Raw genomic sequence first — 15,415 nt, forward strand, 5'->3', positions numbered from 1 at the left:
AGCAACACAGACAAGGGGGGGTGGGTGGGAGGGAAGAAGCAACACAGACAAGGGGGGGGTGGGTGGGAGGGAAGAAGCAACACAGACAAGGGGGGGTGGCAAGGGGGGGTGGGTGGGAGGGAAGAAGCAACACAGACAAGGGGGGTGGGTGGGAGGGAGGGAGGGAAGAAGCCACACAGACAAGGGGGGGGGGTGGGAGGGAGGGAAGGAAGAAGCCATACAGACAAGGGGCGGGTGGGAGGGAGGGAAGTAAGAAGCTACACAGACAAAGCGGTGAGTGATAGGGAAGAAGAAACACAGATTTAAGAAGGAACACTGACAAAGAGGAAAGAGAAACAAAAACTGTATGAGCAGCGGAAGGAAACTAATTGAAATGATGTAATTAGTACTTGGTTAATGCTTCACACAAAAGAAGAGGACATTAAACTGGCACATGCTGGCCAATTAGGAAGCAGCATATGTGAGAAGTAAATAATCAAACAACTGGTAAACAATAGGTTGGCCCAAAGCCCCTTGTTGTATTTATCTCTCAGAAGTTACAGTGCATGCACACGGTCTTATGCAAGACCGAAAAAGAGAAATGCAAGGGTGTGCTGTGAACAATAACACCTCAAATTACACAATCTTAGATTGTGCTGTGATTATACAGTATTATAAAATAGAAACAATTGCCCCAGAGATCAACAACCAGTCCCTTATTGCTTCAGAGCCACAATTTGAACAGGTTATAGTTTTAAAGCTTTCTGTGGCATGGCCACCTTTTAACAAAAAAAAACACTAATGTTTTTTTCTACTATTAGGCAGCAGCTAGTTCAGTCACTTTCAAAATAACTGAGAAGTCAGCGGAAAAAAAATCAAACAATTTTACATATGGATGTTTTCTCACCAGATGTTTGTGAATGGCGTTGTGGATGATATCCAAGCATTGACTTCGTGCAGGGACAGTAGACAAACTTTGACATACAGCCTGTTAAGATAAAAGATTGTTTCTTCTAAGGCACATGATAACTGATGTAATATCACAATGCAAATACAAGAGCTTCTACAATAACTGTGGAATGTATCTAGTATTTTGTTTGATTTAACCCCTTCCAGGCTCATGACGAGCTGGGCTCGTCATGAAGTAGCCTCCTGCCAGGCTGATGACGAGCCCAGCTCGTCATGAACAATGGACTTTTGAAAATTCCAACACAGGAGGAAAATATCATTAGCAGTGATGGTGTTAATCTGTTTATAGGGCATTTACAATTATAATCAAAATATTCCATGTGTACATCATGAGTTAAACAATTTTTTGTCATTATTATATTACAACAAGTATATCACCTTAGCTGCTTCGCAAATATCCCTCCCCAGTGCTGCGCTGTCCATTGGAACTAGTGCTGAATGGACGTCCAATGGTCGTGCGCAGCACTGGGGGGGTAGCGCTCGTGACGACCGGTGGCCGTCAGCAGCGCTTAAGAGGATATCTTTCAAAGAGGTTGGTAATCAAAGGCTCTGTTAGCAGATATGCAACATTTTTGAGTTGGGTTGGGTACGAGCAGGTTGTACCAAGAGGGAGGAAAATGTCAGGGTGCACATCTGAGTGGACTTGGACAAATGAGGATGCCCTTTCAAATAGTATTCAAATATTTTGATCGCATTGAGGACTTCAGAGTAATTACTCCCACTCGCTGGTGAAGACCGTGTTTAAGTTTCTATTCAGACCACAATTCACAGATGTGAGTGGGAGGTGTCGGCCGACACCTCTCTGAATATAGCTTCAAGTTAGATACCCATATATTAGGACCCCAAATCGTTGGCTGTCTCTTGATGCTTCCCCCCCCGTCCAGATGAAGACCCACCTCTGATGCCTGATAAGCTGCACAATTGTTAAGGGTCGAAACGTAGAAGTTCAGTCTCAATTAGTCCAAGCAATGCCCCAATTCGAACATGAAATCATACCTACTGTTGGGACTTATGCATTGAGTCTTGGACTTGGCAAGATAAATATCTCCCTACATCCTTTATATGTTATTTATGTCACTTTTGTACAGCACCATGTCACGTATCACTACCAGTCACTAACTGTACACTGCAGTTGTTTCTTCGCCGTATGTGTTTTATATCACATACAGCCATTTCATTGATTTGCCTATATTAATGCAAAGTAAAGAAATTCTTTTTTCCGTATATATAAGTTGTTCTTTAAGTATCACCTTGTTATAAGACTACTGCATTTTCTTTCATGTATCAAATACATTGTGCAAATGATTTGAGCTACCTGACAACCATTTTCTCTTCTAGGTGCACATCGATGGCAGACCAGTGCTGCTTGACAGCTTAGTGTCATAAATGGCAAGACACCACCAAGGACATGCACATATCTGGAAGAGATGCAATGATGCACCTTGTCCAACAGGTATAGTACAATCCTAGATCTAGATTAACTGCAGAGGCACTATGCCATTATTGTGTAGTATGTCAGCAATAAAACCCAGGAAGAAAAACTCCGATTGTAATAATGCACATTGGTATATCTGCAGGTCCCTTCGACCGGATGCAAATGGACTTCATAGAGCTGCCCCTTCGCAAAGGACTAAGATATGCATTTGTAAGTGTGCATTTTCTCAAAATGGATTGAAGCTTATCCCACTGAAAGGAATGACATTTTAATTGTGGCAAAATTACTGTTGAGGGAATTGAATATGAGATTCAGATTTCCAGCTTCTCTTGAGTCAGATCGAGAAACTCCATTTAATAACGAGGTCCTGAAAATGTTATGTGCAGCACTACAGGATGAGCAGAAACTCCATTGCAGTTACCGACCAGAGGCATCTGGGTTGGTGGAGCAATTCAACAGCACATTGAAATCCAGATTGGCGAAAGTGTACTGCTACATCTCTGAAGTGTAATTAACAATCAGAGGGGGGAGAGAGAGAAACCAGAATGGATTCATTCTCCCTGGGCATATTTAAATAAACAGTTAGAATACACTCCTTGAGATTAAGGGTGTCTCCTCCACAGTGGGGAACACCTTTATGTTTTTAGGTCCCCTCCCACACCAACAGGCCCCTTGGTGTCATGCTTCATCATCGGGGTCATCGTACCCCTCTACGGGGTACGGCGTGCTGCGTCCTACGGAGACCTGGGAGCACTTGTTAGACTATGTGTGGTGTTGGTGAGGGGGTATTTTGAATAAATGTGAGTGTATTGTGGGGTTTGGGAAATAGTGATAGTTAAAAAGAACCTGGCTCGTGGGGTGACTAAAGATTATTTAATAAGCCCCCGGGCTGGTGCTGTTAAAAATGAGGGTGGGAGGTCACTACGCTGACAATGTGCGTTACCTCCTTTTTGTGTGCGTCGATATGTTTCGGTGCCAGAAGCACCTTCTTCAGGACGGGGTGCACAAATCCCCACCTTACTCACGTTTCTCTAACTAATACCAGAATTTTCTACTAAAAGTGAGGTAAAATTACAGTGCAGGTAAAAGTAATGTACCTAGAAAAAAAGACTTTGTCTATTGATCAACTGTTTTGGAGTTGTAGATAAACCTCATGAGCCAAAACGTCAGGATCTGGTGTGCTAACTAGCACGATTTCTACGAGGAAATACCTCCCGATCGATCCCTACGTGGCTCCGGTGAGGAGGTAACGCACATTGTCAGTGTAGTGACCTCCCACCCTCATTTTTAACAGCACCAGCCCGGGGGCGTATTAAATAAACACGTTTTGCGTATGTGTTTCTTCACCATTACCCAGACTCTGGTTATGGCACTGCTCCTGTTGGACCACATGGGCAGCTTCTCCAACCCTGTGAGAGACGGAACGCACCACATCAGCGAGGCCTTTGCAGAAGTCCAAAGTCGTATCCTCCATTATGTTGACTAGCACCTATGCAGGAATAGCTAGCAGCCTCATCACAAGTCCCATGATAACCTCCGGAGATGACAATCCTGTCCTATGTGGAGTAATTCTCAAACTCATCAACACAAGAGGTAATGCATCTGGCCACTTCAGAGATGTTAGAATCCACTCCTTGAGATTAAGGGTGTCTCCTCCACAGTGGGGAACACCTTTATGTTTTTAGGTCCCCTCACACACCAACAGGCCCCTTGGTGTCATGCTTCATCAGAAGAGGTCAGATCTTGAGAAGCTGCCTGACTATAGGACGAGTACCGCCAACTATTCCTGAAAGTTCAGGACAATCAGATCAAAGTGGTACAGATGATCAAACAGCTGTGAGGAGCTAAAAAAAAAAAGCAAAGTACCAAGTCAAAGGTAAGCTTCTCATAAATTAACTTAATCAGCTGCTAATGAATGTGAACGAGAATTCTACAAGCATTGCACTAACAATATGAGTCCAGCTGAACCTCGTTGAAACAAACTTGGTTGTTGATTTGAACGTTAATATGGATGTACCAATCGATGTACAAACAGATTTTTTTTAATATACTGATCAATGAAGCTAGTATGAGAGTTTACCCGTATGTAAGAAGATCCTAAGCTATGCCGTAAATCTTTTAGTGCCAGGACTTTGTTTAATTGCTCAAACCACTGCTACTAATTTTTTATTTTACTTTAAACAGCCTAAATTTTGAGTAGCATTGCAACACTGTGATATATTCAAAATGCAAATGTGTGTATATATATATATATATATATATATATATATATATATATATATATATATATATATTAGTGTTTTTTCTTTTATTGTTTTGATATTAATTATAATGCTTATTTTCTTAAACTTGCCACATTATGTTTCTGTGAAAGATTCTTAGCTCACAACCCCTACTGGAACTACTGAGAGAAATTATACTGATTCCACGGACTCAAATGAAAACTCTTCACAGAGTAATGCTCTGGGAATGTATTTTAGCTGGAATGTTCTGCTATTTTGCTTAGCGAATATGTATATACTATGAATGTTAGGGATTTTCTACATTTGTATGCAAATACCTTAATTATTTGCTGACAGCATAACTTACCATAGCTTGCTTTTAACATATAGCATTTCTTGCAGTGTGTTATTAAGATCAGATCCTTTCTGAACTTACGGTGCTTAAGCATTTACATCCACATTCAGAAGATTCAACAAATTAGACTATGGGATACATATTCAGACCAAGTCAATCATTCGATATGGCTTATGCACTTAGAAATAGCATACCATGTAAATTAGTGAGAGCTGAAAATAATTTTATAAAGTTAGTAGAAGTAGACAATATAGTGTAACAAATAATAATACATCGCATAAATTCATTTCTTGGAGCTTACAGCAAGAAGAAAGAGGGAATGGTTTAATTCGTTCTGGACTGGTAACAAAGGTAAACTTTGTATATACAGACCAAAGTCAAATACTAATACCGGCTTTGTAGGACTCAACGAATCACCATACATTTGAAATGTAGGAGTAGTGGAGGGGAGATTTATAACGTGTAGATCCTATTTTCCTTGGGGTCTAATATATTTTTTTGGAAGAGTGCATATTACAAATTGCCAAAAGGATGATATGAAAGTTGTAACTTCAGAATAGTTTTTCCAAAAATGAATATTGTTAAAAGAATTAAAGAAGAATTAGTGGATAGCAATACGAGGATGAAAAGAGCAAGTGCAATTGAACTAGTAGGAGATCTATTTGGAATTTTAATACCTTCAGTAGGAGTAGCATTAAAGTCTCAGAAAATTAGAAAGCTATCTACTATTGTTAATAAACTTGCCGCCAGTACACCTGTTTTTTTTTTATTGTAAATGAATAAAGGATATCTATGAGATAGATGGTGATTCAAAATTTCCTTGCCCTTGATAGCCTTCTCGTGAAGGAGGGCAGAGTCTGGCAATTCTTAAAAGTCCAACATTGTTGCGCTTACATATCAGACAGGAGTAAAGTCTTAGAGGGTTATATTAAAACATTTCTATGTGCTAGGGGGATATGAGAGGCAATATATATTCAAAGCATATCGGAAAGAAAGTGTGTACAAATTGAGAAAATAATAAGTAGATGTTGTCGTTTGTAGCCTTTGTGTGTCCTTAATACAAATATGCTTGATTTTCAGAGGTGAACAGCCAACACGTTTCGCCCAGACAAGAGCTTCTTCAGGGCTGCAATGTCATACAGTATACATACATATTAAAAAATAATGTATTAACAAAAAAGTAAATTCAAAACAAAATTCATCTTTTTTTTGTACGGAATAAACATAAGCAAAGAGAAGAGTACTCCAGGGGAAGAAGATCCACTAGAGAATAGGCAAAGAAAAAATGCAATGTATAAGAAAAGTGCAGAAGTTGAGTGTGAATGAGCAAGGAAGGAATGGCAGAAGCAAACTTTAGGGTGGTAGGTGTCCGTTGAGCCAGAGCAGTGCAACAAGCCCATCAGTGAGAGGGGAGACTAACCTAACAAGTAAGCAAGCGTAAGTGTGTGTATGAAAAAGAGGATTTAGAACGTGTAAAGTGATCTCTGCGTGAGAAGGAATACACCCAAATCACCCAGCGAGCAATGAAAACTGCCATATACGAGAGTCGGCTCACCAAAATAGAAGAGCTGCTATCTCGCCAAGAAAGCTGAAGTACGTCAGTGATGGGAGCGCGTCCGTGTCGGGACATAAGAAATGAAGTGATGGCCTAGGTAATGGAAAAGTAATTCAAGTGATGGTACATCCCACTGTGAGCACAAAGTGGGATTGATTAGAAATTGGGTTCCGAACCTACCTCTAATCAAGGGGACCACCTATAAGTCCATACGGGGGAAATCCCAGGTCAATACTTCAGTAGTAAATGGCCGTGTCGAAGGGAAGATATATCTATGAGAGAAAAAGCATGAGATAAATGACCGTAAACGGGCCGAGCCAGTGTAACGAGAGATTATGAAAAGTATAACCCGCCTAGCTACCTAGGATCCCATGCTGTGCTAGGTGAAGATTCAGTGTGCTGAAAATGCAGCGACTGGCGGTGAGAGTAGCAGGGCTGGAGATCTGAGCCTTAGAAAACGGCATGTAGCCTGCATTAAGCTCAGGGTTAGAGTTGGGGTATCAATAAAGAAGTTTAAGAAAGGTGGCAAGGTCTGTGCCTTAAAAGCTGCATGAAAGTGTGCGTTGAGCCCTGAGTTAGAGTCGAGGCATCAATAAATACGTTTAAGAAAGGTGGCAAGAAAAATAAGTCAGAGCAATGAATTGCTTACACTAGCTAAGCTAATTGTGCAAGAGGTGGTAAAAGTGTAACGTGACTGGCTAAAGAAAACCGTGTAAGCCATTCATTATGTTAAAAAAAATTTAGTATCTGAAAGAGACACGTTAGTGATAGATTCCTTACCTTAGAATATCCCCAGGCGTCAGACTGGATCCGGAAATTTTTGCGTAGCAATACCCCTGCGCGCTGTTAGGCGTCGTCTGCGGCTCCGCGTCCGTCGTCGGCGTCGTGAGCGCCGGGATGACGTCATCGGAGTATATAGACGGCGCCCATGCGCGCTGACGTCAGTTCTTCTTTTTTCCGCGCCAGCTAGCGCAGATCCGGAAGAAGCTCTACCCCCAGTCACTTTTTGACTGAAAGCTTTTTTGATCTTTTTGATCCTCTATTTGGTCGCTACTCGACTATCGGTGCCAGGGATGCCCGGGTTCAAGCCTTGCTCGAAGTGCGGCCGACTCATGTCGGTCACGGACCCCCATCGCCGGTGCCTGAAGTGCTTAGGCCTCGACCACGACGATCGAACCTGTGACGACTGCCGGGCCCTGACGTCGAAGGCTAGGCGGGAGCGGTCCCGCAAGCGTCTCGAGCTGAGGCAGTCGGCCCCGCGCCGCTCCAGGTCCCGGTCCCGGTCCCACGGGAGGTCGAGGGACAGGTCGCGAGGTCGGAGTCATCGACGCTCCGGGAGTGGTCACCGATCGTCTGGATCCAAGTCCTCAGGTAAGAGGCATGAGAGGTCGGAGCGACACCATCGGTCCTCCGACCCGCCCCGACGCTCGCTCGATGCGGCCGGGGGTTCGGGCGACACCGCCCACGCGGCTCCGCGGGAGTCGCAAGCGTCGCCGCCTGCCCCACACCTTCGGGTCCCTGGGCACGGCGCGTCGCAGGAGGAGGTCGAGAGGTACCTCATGGCCATGAGGGCCCTCCCTCCTCAGTCGGTTCCCGTGGCGCCTTCGGGCCGATCGGCTCCGTCTGCAGGTCCTTCCGGGTCGGGCGCTTCGGCCCCGACGACGTCGGGTTCTTCGGGCCCGGCGCCGCTGGCGACTTCGGTCCCGGCGCCGCGCGACCTCGCTGGATCCGGCTCCGGATCCGGGACCTCGCCGGTCGACCTTACGACCTCACCGGCGCCGTCCCTTCAGGTGTCGTCCCCGGTAACCGTAGTGGTTGCCGACCCCAATGCTTCCTACGGTCCGCCTCAGGCGTCGGAGGGGCGCCGCTGGGCGCCGATTCCGTCGGCCGTCGGAGAATTCTATCTCCACGAGGAGGCCCTGGCTGTTCATCCTGGTCTCCAGGAGCTGGGTGACGAGGAGCAATGGGAGGGGTCCGAGGACCCTCTGGCACGTGATTGCCAGTCACATCAGGACTGGACATATGAGCTTGGGGAGGCCAGTGGTATTGACACTTCGCCAGACACTGGATTTACATCGCCCCCGACTGTGGCTTCGGAGGCGGGTTCTGCTTATGGTGTAGTGTTGACGAAGGCAGCTAAGGCCCTAAACCTTGAGCTTCCCGTCGCGGCCGTGAGGACTAATCTCCTCACTGAGGTGCTCAAACAGCAGTCCGGCTCCGCGGAGCCCCTTCTGCCGTTCAATGAGGCCTTGTGTGACGTTCTGCTGGGCACTTGGTCCAAGCCCGCCACAGGTCCCCCTGTGGATAGGAACGTGGCCAGACGCTACCGCCCGGCGCCGGGCGACCCTTGCTTTTTGTCCACCCACCCCACCCCCGAGAGCCTGGTCATCCAGGCCTCCACTTCCCAGACCGCATTCCCGACGGCCCCGCCCGATCGGGAATCCAAGAGATATGAGCAGTTCGGGAAGAAGGTCTTCTCGTCTGTGAGCCTAGGGCTCCGGTCAGTCAACACCAACTGTCTCTTGGGCCGCTACACCCACACTCTGTGGGACACGGTTGCGGAGGTGCTGCCACAATGCTCTGAGGAGGTCAGGGCTAAACTCAGCCAAACCCTTGCGGACGGCCGAGATGCAGCACGCTTTTCCATCCGGTGTGGGCTGGATACCACGGACTCACTGGGCAGGGCGATGGCAACGACGGTGGCGGTTCGACGCCACGCCTGGTTGAGGTCCGCCAATTTCTCGGCCGATGTCCAGGCCACTCTCATGGACATGCCGTTTGATGGCCGTCGCCTCTTCGGCGACAAGGCAGACCATGCGCTGGAACGTTTTAAGGACTCCAGGGCCACGGCCAAGTCCTTGGGCCTTGCGGCCCCACGCCAGCAATCGGGTGCCTTTCGCTCCTTTCGTGGCCACGGAAGGGGCGCCCCACCACGGACCGTCAGCCACGCGCCGCAGAATGTTCAGCAACGCGGTGGCGGCCGTGGGAACCGCCGTGGCGGTGGTCGGGGCCAGCGGCGAGGCCAGTCCACACCTCCCTCAGCAGCCCCCGCCTCAAAACCTTCCTAGTCCGAGTTTTCAGGCCCATGTGACGCCTGTGGGAGGCAGGGTTCGCCATCACCTCTCCCACTGGCATACAGTCACTTCGGACAGGTGGGTGCTGCAAATTGTCCGAAGGGGTTTCTCCCTCCCCTTCGAGTCTTCCCCTCCATCCATGCCACCTCAATGCCACCGTGTGTCGGGGGATCACTTGCGACTTCTGCAAGAGGAAGTTTCGGCCCTCTTGGCCAAGAGGGCCATCGAGCGCGTTCCTGGGCCAGAAGTAGGACGTGGCTGTTACTCCCACTACTTTCTGGTACCCAAGAAGGGCAAAGGGGGCCTACGCCCTATCTTGGATCTGCGGAACGTGAACGGCTTCCTCCGTACGGAGAAGTTCAAGATGCTCACTTTGGCTCAGGTCCTGGCTGCCCTGGACCCAGGAGACTGGATGGTAGCGTTGGACTTGCAGGACGCCTATTTCCACATCCCCGTCCTGCCGGCCCACCGGCGTTACCTGCGGTTCACGGTAGGCCACGAGCACTTTCAGTTTACCGTGCTCCCCTTCGGCCTTACCAGCGCCCCACGGGTGTTCACGAAGGTGATGGCGGTGGTCGCAGCCCATCTGCGCAGGCAAGGGGTGTCAGTCTTCCCCTACCTCGACGACTGGTTGTTGAAGGCGGGCTCGCCCCAGACAGTCGTCAGCCACCTCCAGACTACGGCCGACCTCCTGCACTTGCTGGGGTTCTCCATCAATGTGCCGAAGTCACACCTGTGTCCCTCTCAGAAGCTCCTTTTCATCGGAGCGGTTCTCGACTCGGCGCAGTTTCGGGTTTACCCACCCGAGCAGCGGGTTCGGGATATTCAGGCTCTGATTCCTATCTTCGGGCCGTTATCCCGGGTCTCGGTCAGGTTGACGCTGCGGCTTCTGGGACTGATGGCCTCCTGCATCCTTCTGGTGCGTCACGCCAGGTGGCGGATGCGGGCTCTGCAGTGGGACCTGAAGTTTCAGTGGGCCCAGCATCAGGGCAACCTGTCCGATCATGTCCTGATCTCGGAGGGCACTGCGAGACAACTGCAGTGGTGGCTCACGGACCGCGACTGGGTCAGTGGCAGACCCCTCTCTCTACCCCAGCCGGAGCACGTAGTTGTGACGGACGCGTCCCTCCAGGGCTGGGGAGGCCACATGGGAGAGGCGGAGATCAGAGGCCTCTGGTCTCCGGCGGAGTCCCGGCTCCACATCAACCTTCTGGAGCTGCGGGCGATTCGTCTTGCACTGAAAGCATTCCTCCCGTCTGTCCGAGGGAGTGCAGTGCAGGTGTTCACCGACAACACCACCGCCATGTGGTACTGCAACAAACAGGGCGGTGTGGGGTCGTGGACCCTTTGCCAGGAGGCTCTGCGCCTCTGGCAGTGGCTGGAACATCAGGGCGTGACTCTGATGGTTCAACACCTGGCAGGTTCTCTGAATGCCAGGGCGGACGAACTCAGCCGCCGGTGCATGATGGATCACGAATGGCGTCTGAACTCGGACGTGGCGCAAGGTCTCTTTCGACAGTGGGGAGAGCCTTGGTTAGATCTATTCGCCACAGAAGAGAACGCGCAATGTCAGCAGTTCTGCGCGTTGGAGTTTCCAAGGCGGCACTCGCTCGGAGACGCTTTTCGTCGCGAGTGGAGCTGCGGCCTGTTGTACGCCTTTCCGCCTATACCACTTCTGCCCAGAGTGCTGAAGAAGATCAAGCGCGACCGGGCCCAAGTTATCCTTGTGGCTCCGGACTGGGCTCGAAGATACTGGTATCCCGAGCTACTCAGCATGTCAGTCGATCCCCCGATTCGTCTGCCTCTTCGGGAGGACCTTCTGTCGCAGCAGCAGGGGACGGTCCTGCACCCGAACCTGTCCAGTCTCCACCTACAAGCTTGGAGATTGAGCGGCGGCAGTTGAGGCCATTTGACTTGCCTCCCGAAGTCTGTGACATCATTCTGGCAGCCAGGCGTCCCTCCACTAAGTCGGTATACGCCTGCCGGTGGAATAGATTTGTGGCATGGTGCGCAGCAAAGGCTGTGGATCCCCTCTCTGCACCCCTTTCGGAAGTGCTGCTCTTTCTTCTTTCCCTTGCCCAGCAGGGCTCTGCTCTGGGCACTCTTAAAGGGTACCTCTCTGCTCTTTCAGCCTTCTTGAGGCTACCTGATCAGCCTTCTTTGTTCAAGTCCCCTATAGTGAGTAGATTTCTGAAGGGCATCACACACATGTTCCCTCCTGTTCCCTTCGTGATGCCCCAGTGGGACTTGAACCTTGTTCTCACCTATCTGATGTGTGCTCCCTTTGAGCCACTTCATAACTGTCCTCTTCGCCTCCTTACGCTGAAGACGGCCTTCCTGGTTGCCATCACCTCTGCCAGGAGGGTGAGTGAGCTCCAGGCTCTTTCATCTTCTCCGCCTTTCCTGTCTGTTCACCCTGATAAGGTGGTGTTGCGTACACGACCTTCCTTTCTGCCCAAGGTTGTCACGGCCTTCCACATCGGGCAGTCCATCACCTTGCCCACCTTCTTTCCGCCTCCGCATCCCTCGAAAGAGGAGGAGAGGCTCCACCGTCTGGATCCAAAACGTGCGCTCTCCTACTACCTAGACCGCACTCGCCAATTCCGGGTGGATGACCAACTCTTCGTTGGTTACGTGGGCGCGAAGAAGGGAAAGGCTGTACACAAGAGGACCATCTCCAGGTGGATCATCTTGTGCATCCAAGCATGCTACTCCATGGCGAGGAAGGAGCCCCCGGCTGGATTGCGGGCTCACTCCACTCGGGCCACGGCAACGACAACTGCCCTGGGCCGCGGTGTCCCCCTGCAGGACATCTGTCAGGCAGCCACGTGGGCCTCGCTGCACACGTTCGCAAGACACTACTGCCTGGACAGTCAAGTCCGGAGGGATGGCTTCTTTGGCCGTTCCGTCCTCCAGGACTTTCTGGTGTGATATTGGTTCGCAGACCCACCACCGGGGTTGGTATTGCTGGGGTATCTATTCTAAGGTAAGGAATCTATCACTAACGTGTCTCTTTCAGATGCACAAGTTACTACTTGTGTAACGATATATCTGTAAGAGACATTAGTTAGTGATAGATTCCTTACCGCCCTCCCATCCTCCCCGTTCTGCGAACCGATATTTAGGGTTAAGGTCATCCCCTTTCAGGGCCCTAGTTTCAATGGCACCAGTGTTAGTTCTATCATGGCTCTGCGTATCTGGCGCGGAAAAGCTGTGTTATCAGAACTGACGTCAGCGCGCATGGGCGCCGTCTATATACTCCGATGACGTCATCCCGGCGCTCACGACGCCGACGACGGACGCGGAGCCGCAGACGACGCCTAACAGCGCGCAGGGGTATTGCTACGCAAAAATTTCCGGATCCAGTCTGACGCCTGGGGATATTCTAAGGTAAGGAATCTATCACTAACTAATGTCTCTTACAGATATATCGTTACACAAGTAGTAACTTGTGCAACGGGATCCCACACCAACCAATGTATCAGTAGCTGGCGATCAGCCCATGAGCTCACCCCAACAACTGTGCTCGGTGGCATGTCGTGAGCAATGCTCACAGCTCGCCCCTGACTTACTTCTGAGTTGTATAGCGTTAGAAAACTGTCGGGTGGCATCTGGTCCTGGCGAGAGAGAGTGATCTCTAGCATCCATGTCGACTCCCGTTTAGAAGGAAAGAACCCGTGCAGCACTTCCGGGTGAGAGTGAGTGTCACAACCTGTGGAAGTATAGTCCAACAACCTGCTGTCGGAGACAGCCATCTTACCAGTATAGGACTGGTGAAAAGTCGCGTGTTAGTGCGATATTGTGAATGCAAAAAGACCAAAGTCTTATTAAAGAACGTCGGTCTGAGGGTAAAAGGTATCAAGTAATAAACCCAGCATATAGATCAGTGGGCTATTCGCGGTTGGAATACCAATAGTGCTGAGTATGGATGACGCAAAAAAGGATATTGAAAAACAATGCCAGGGGTCATAATCATAGTGAACGAAATCACAGCTAATCAATTGAGGTGGCTTGAGTAAATGTTAGGTGCGCATGATTTTAAATCGATGGAAGGTGAATATGATGTGAGACTAATCATAGGAAGTAGAGGGAAAGTGATAGGAGAGTCCTTTTTAAATTGTAAACAAGATCATGATTACTGGGGTACATGTGTACATCTGACCGTCATGTAGTCCATCAAGTTCTAGTACATTAAAAGGAAACAGGATGGTCACATGTATAAATGTGCCAGTAATAGGCACACTGTTTAATTTTGAAATCCTCCTAATTCCTCGTATCACCTGTTTCCTTCTATTTGTCGAAATATCTTGTTTTTATTTTTACTGGGGTTTGAGCGTTTATGACCATAGTTTGCCATCTTTGCTTTGACAATCAACCAGTGCCCTGTTCTTAGGCCCTCAATTACGCAGGGCAGATCTACCACATGGTAATCAGCAATACATCTTCGCTTTTACATTCACAAGTTAACTCAATTGGTGCATATCTGCTACCTAATTGGTTCTTTTGTTTAGTAAATTTATGGCACTTATGTAAATGAGAAAATTAGTAGTTTTGGTGAGAATGTGTAACTCAAATAATCAATAGTATACCTTCCACCAGGGGACGGATCATAACTGGGGAAAAATGTTGCATGTTATATACAATCACTCTCTGAAGTGTGATAGCCTTCTAAATATGGGTGTTGCAAAGCCTTGCACAATGGAATCTGCATTTCCGCCTTCGCCCTTACCACCTACCACCTAGCAAGGGCAGTGCCTTAGTACGTCTGATTAGCTGGCTTACATCCTATCAACGCCTCATTTAGTTACCCTCCATTTCAGGGGATTTGAAGCAGTTTCAAAATATTTTTAGAGCTTCTTCTAGCTCAACATGGTGTAATTTCCAATACTTATCTTTTCTCATGGTTGTGGACCATCACTCATAAGTACACTCATAAGTACACTGAAACCTTGACAATGGCGCACACACATGAAATCTGATAACTTGGCAGCTATGTTCTCATTGGCATTAATTCAATGGCACAAGTTATATCCCTTCTGTAGATTTTTAAAACAGACCAAATCAACATTCACCTGATTTATGTCCATCATAGGTTGCGTAAATCAGGAGAAACCTGCCAAGGAAAACCACTATGCTTTGGCAGGGCTACCAGGTTTTCAGTTAGTTTATGTGTAACATTTCCATGTTTGAGGTGTGCTTATGTGTGACGCTGTTGCATCTTGTGTGTAACATTATGAGTGACACTTATAACTTCCTTCTACTAAAAGTTCTTGGACACATCCTTCATTTGTCTCTCAGTAGAGGACACAACTCATACCCCTATGCCTCTAAAAGTCATTCCGAACAACCCCTTAATGACCATGTTGTGGTTTTACAGTACCAACTCCAAGATCATCAAGCAAAAAAGAGTAAATGGAAAGTAAATTGATAGAGGTAGGCTTCCTGTCCTCTGCCCAGCCCGCTGTGCACACCCCACCTCATAAAACTTACCACATGCATGTAACCTCAGGCAATTAAAGCATAACTGACAGTAGGCTGCCATATTCGTTATGGACTTTGGTAATACATGCATAAATGCAGCAGAGGTATTGTGGTATTATCTCCAAAATGACTCATCACAGGTAGGTGCATGTAATTTCATAATAATGCATGTATCAGGCAGCACGTCTACTACTATTCTTCACTGAGCCCCACATTCAATGACTGCTCAGGGGATCTGCTGTAATCCTAGGCTACTATGACCCTGCACTCTAACTTTGACCCTACCTTATGACTGTTTAATGCTTGCTATTTTCCTCTACTTAACCCCCATCCCAACCTCTACCC

General features: G+C 48.3%; 1 protein-coding gene across 2 annotated transcripts in view; it reads right to left on the reverse strand.

Annotated features, from left to right (window-relative positions):
- Positions 1 to 15,415, reverse strand: part of TEX10 (testis expressed 10) — a 591,356-nt gene that overhangs the window by 175,344 nt on the left and 400,597 nt on the right. For both annotated transcript variants that reach the window (XM_086965321.1, XM_086965322.1), the window contains exon 11: positions 887 to 967. In XM_086965321.1, coding sequence (XP_086821447.1) covers positions 887 to 967 — 81 coding nt within the window. The remainder of the gene's footprint in view (positions 1 to 886; positions 968 to 15,415) is intronic.

The sequence above is a fragment of the Lissotriton vulgaris genome, chromosome 4_1 (genome assembly GCF_964263255.1).
Source record: "Lissotriton vulgaris chromosome 4_1, aLisVul1.2, whole genome shotgun sequence".
In the NCBI taxonomy this organism is placed as follows: Eukaryota; Metazoa; Chordata; class Amphibia; order Caudata; family Salamandridae; genus Lissotriton; species Lissotriton vulgaris.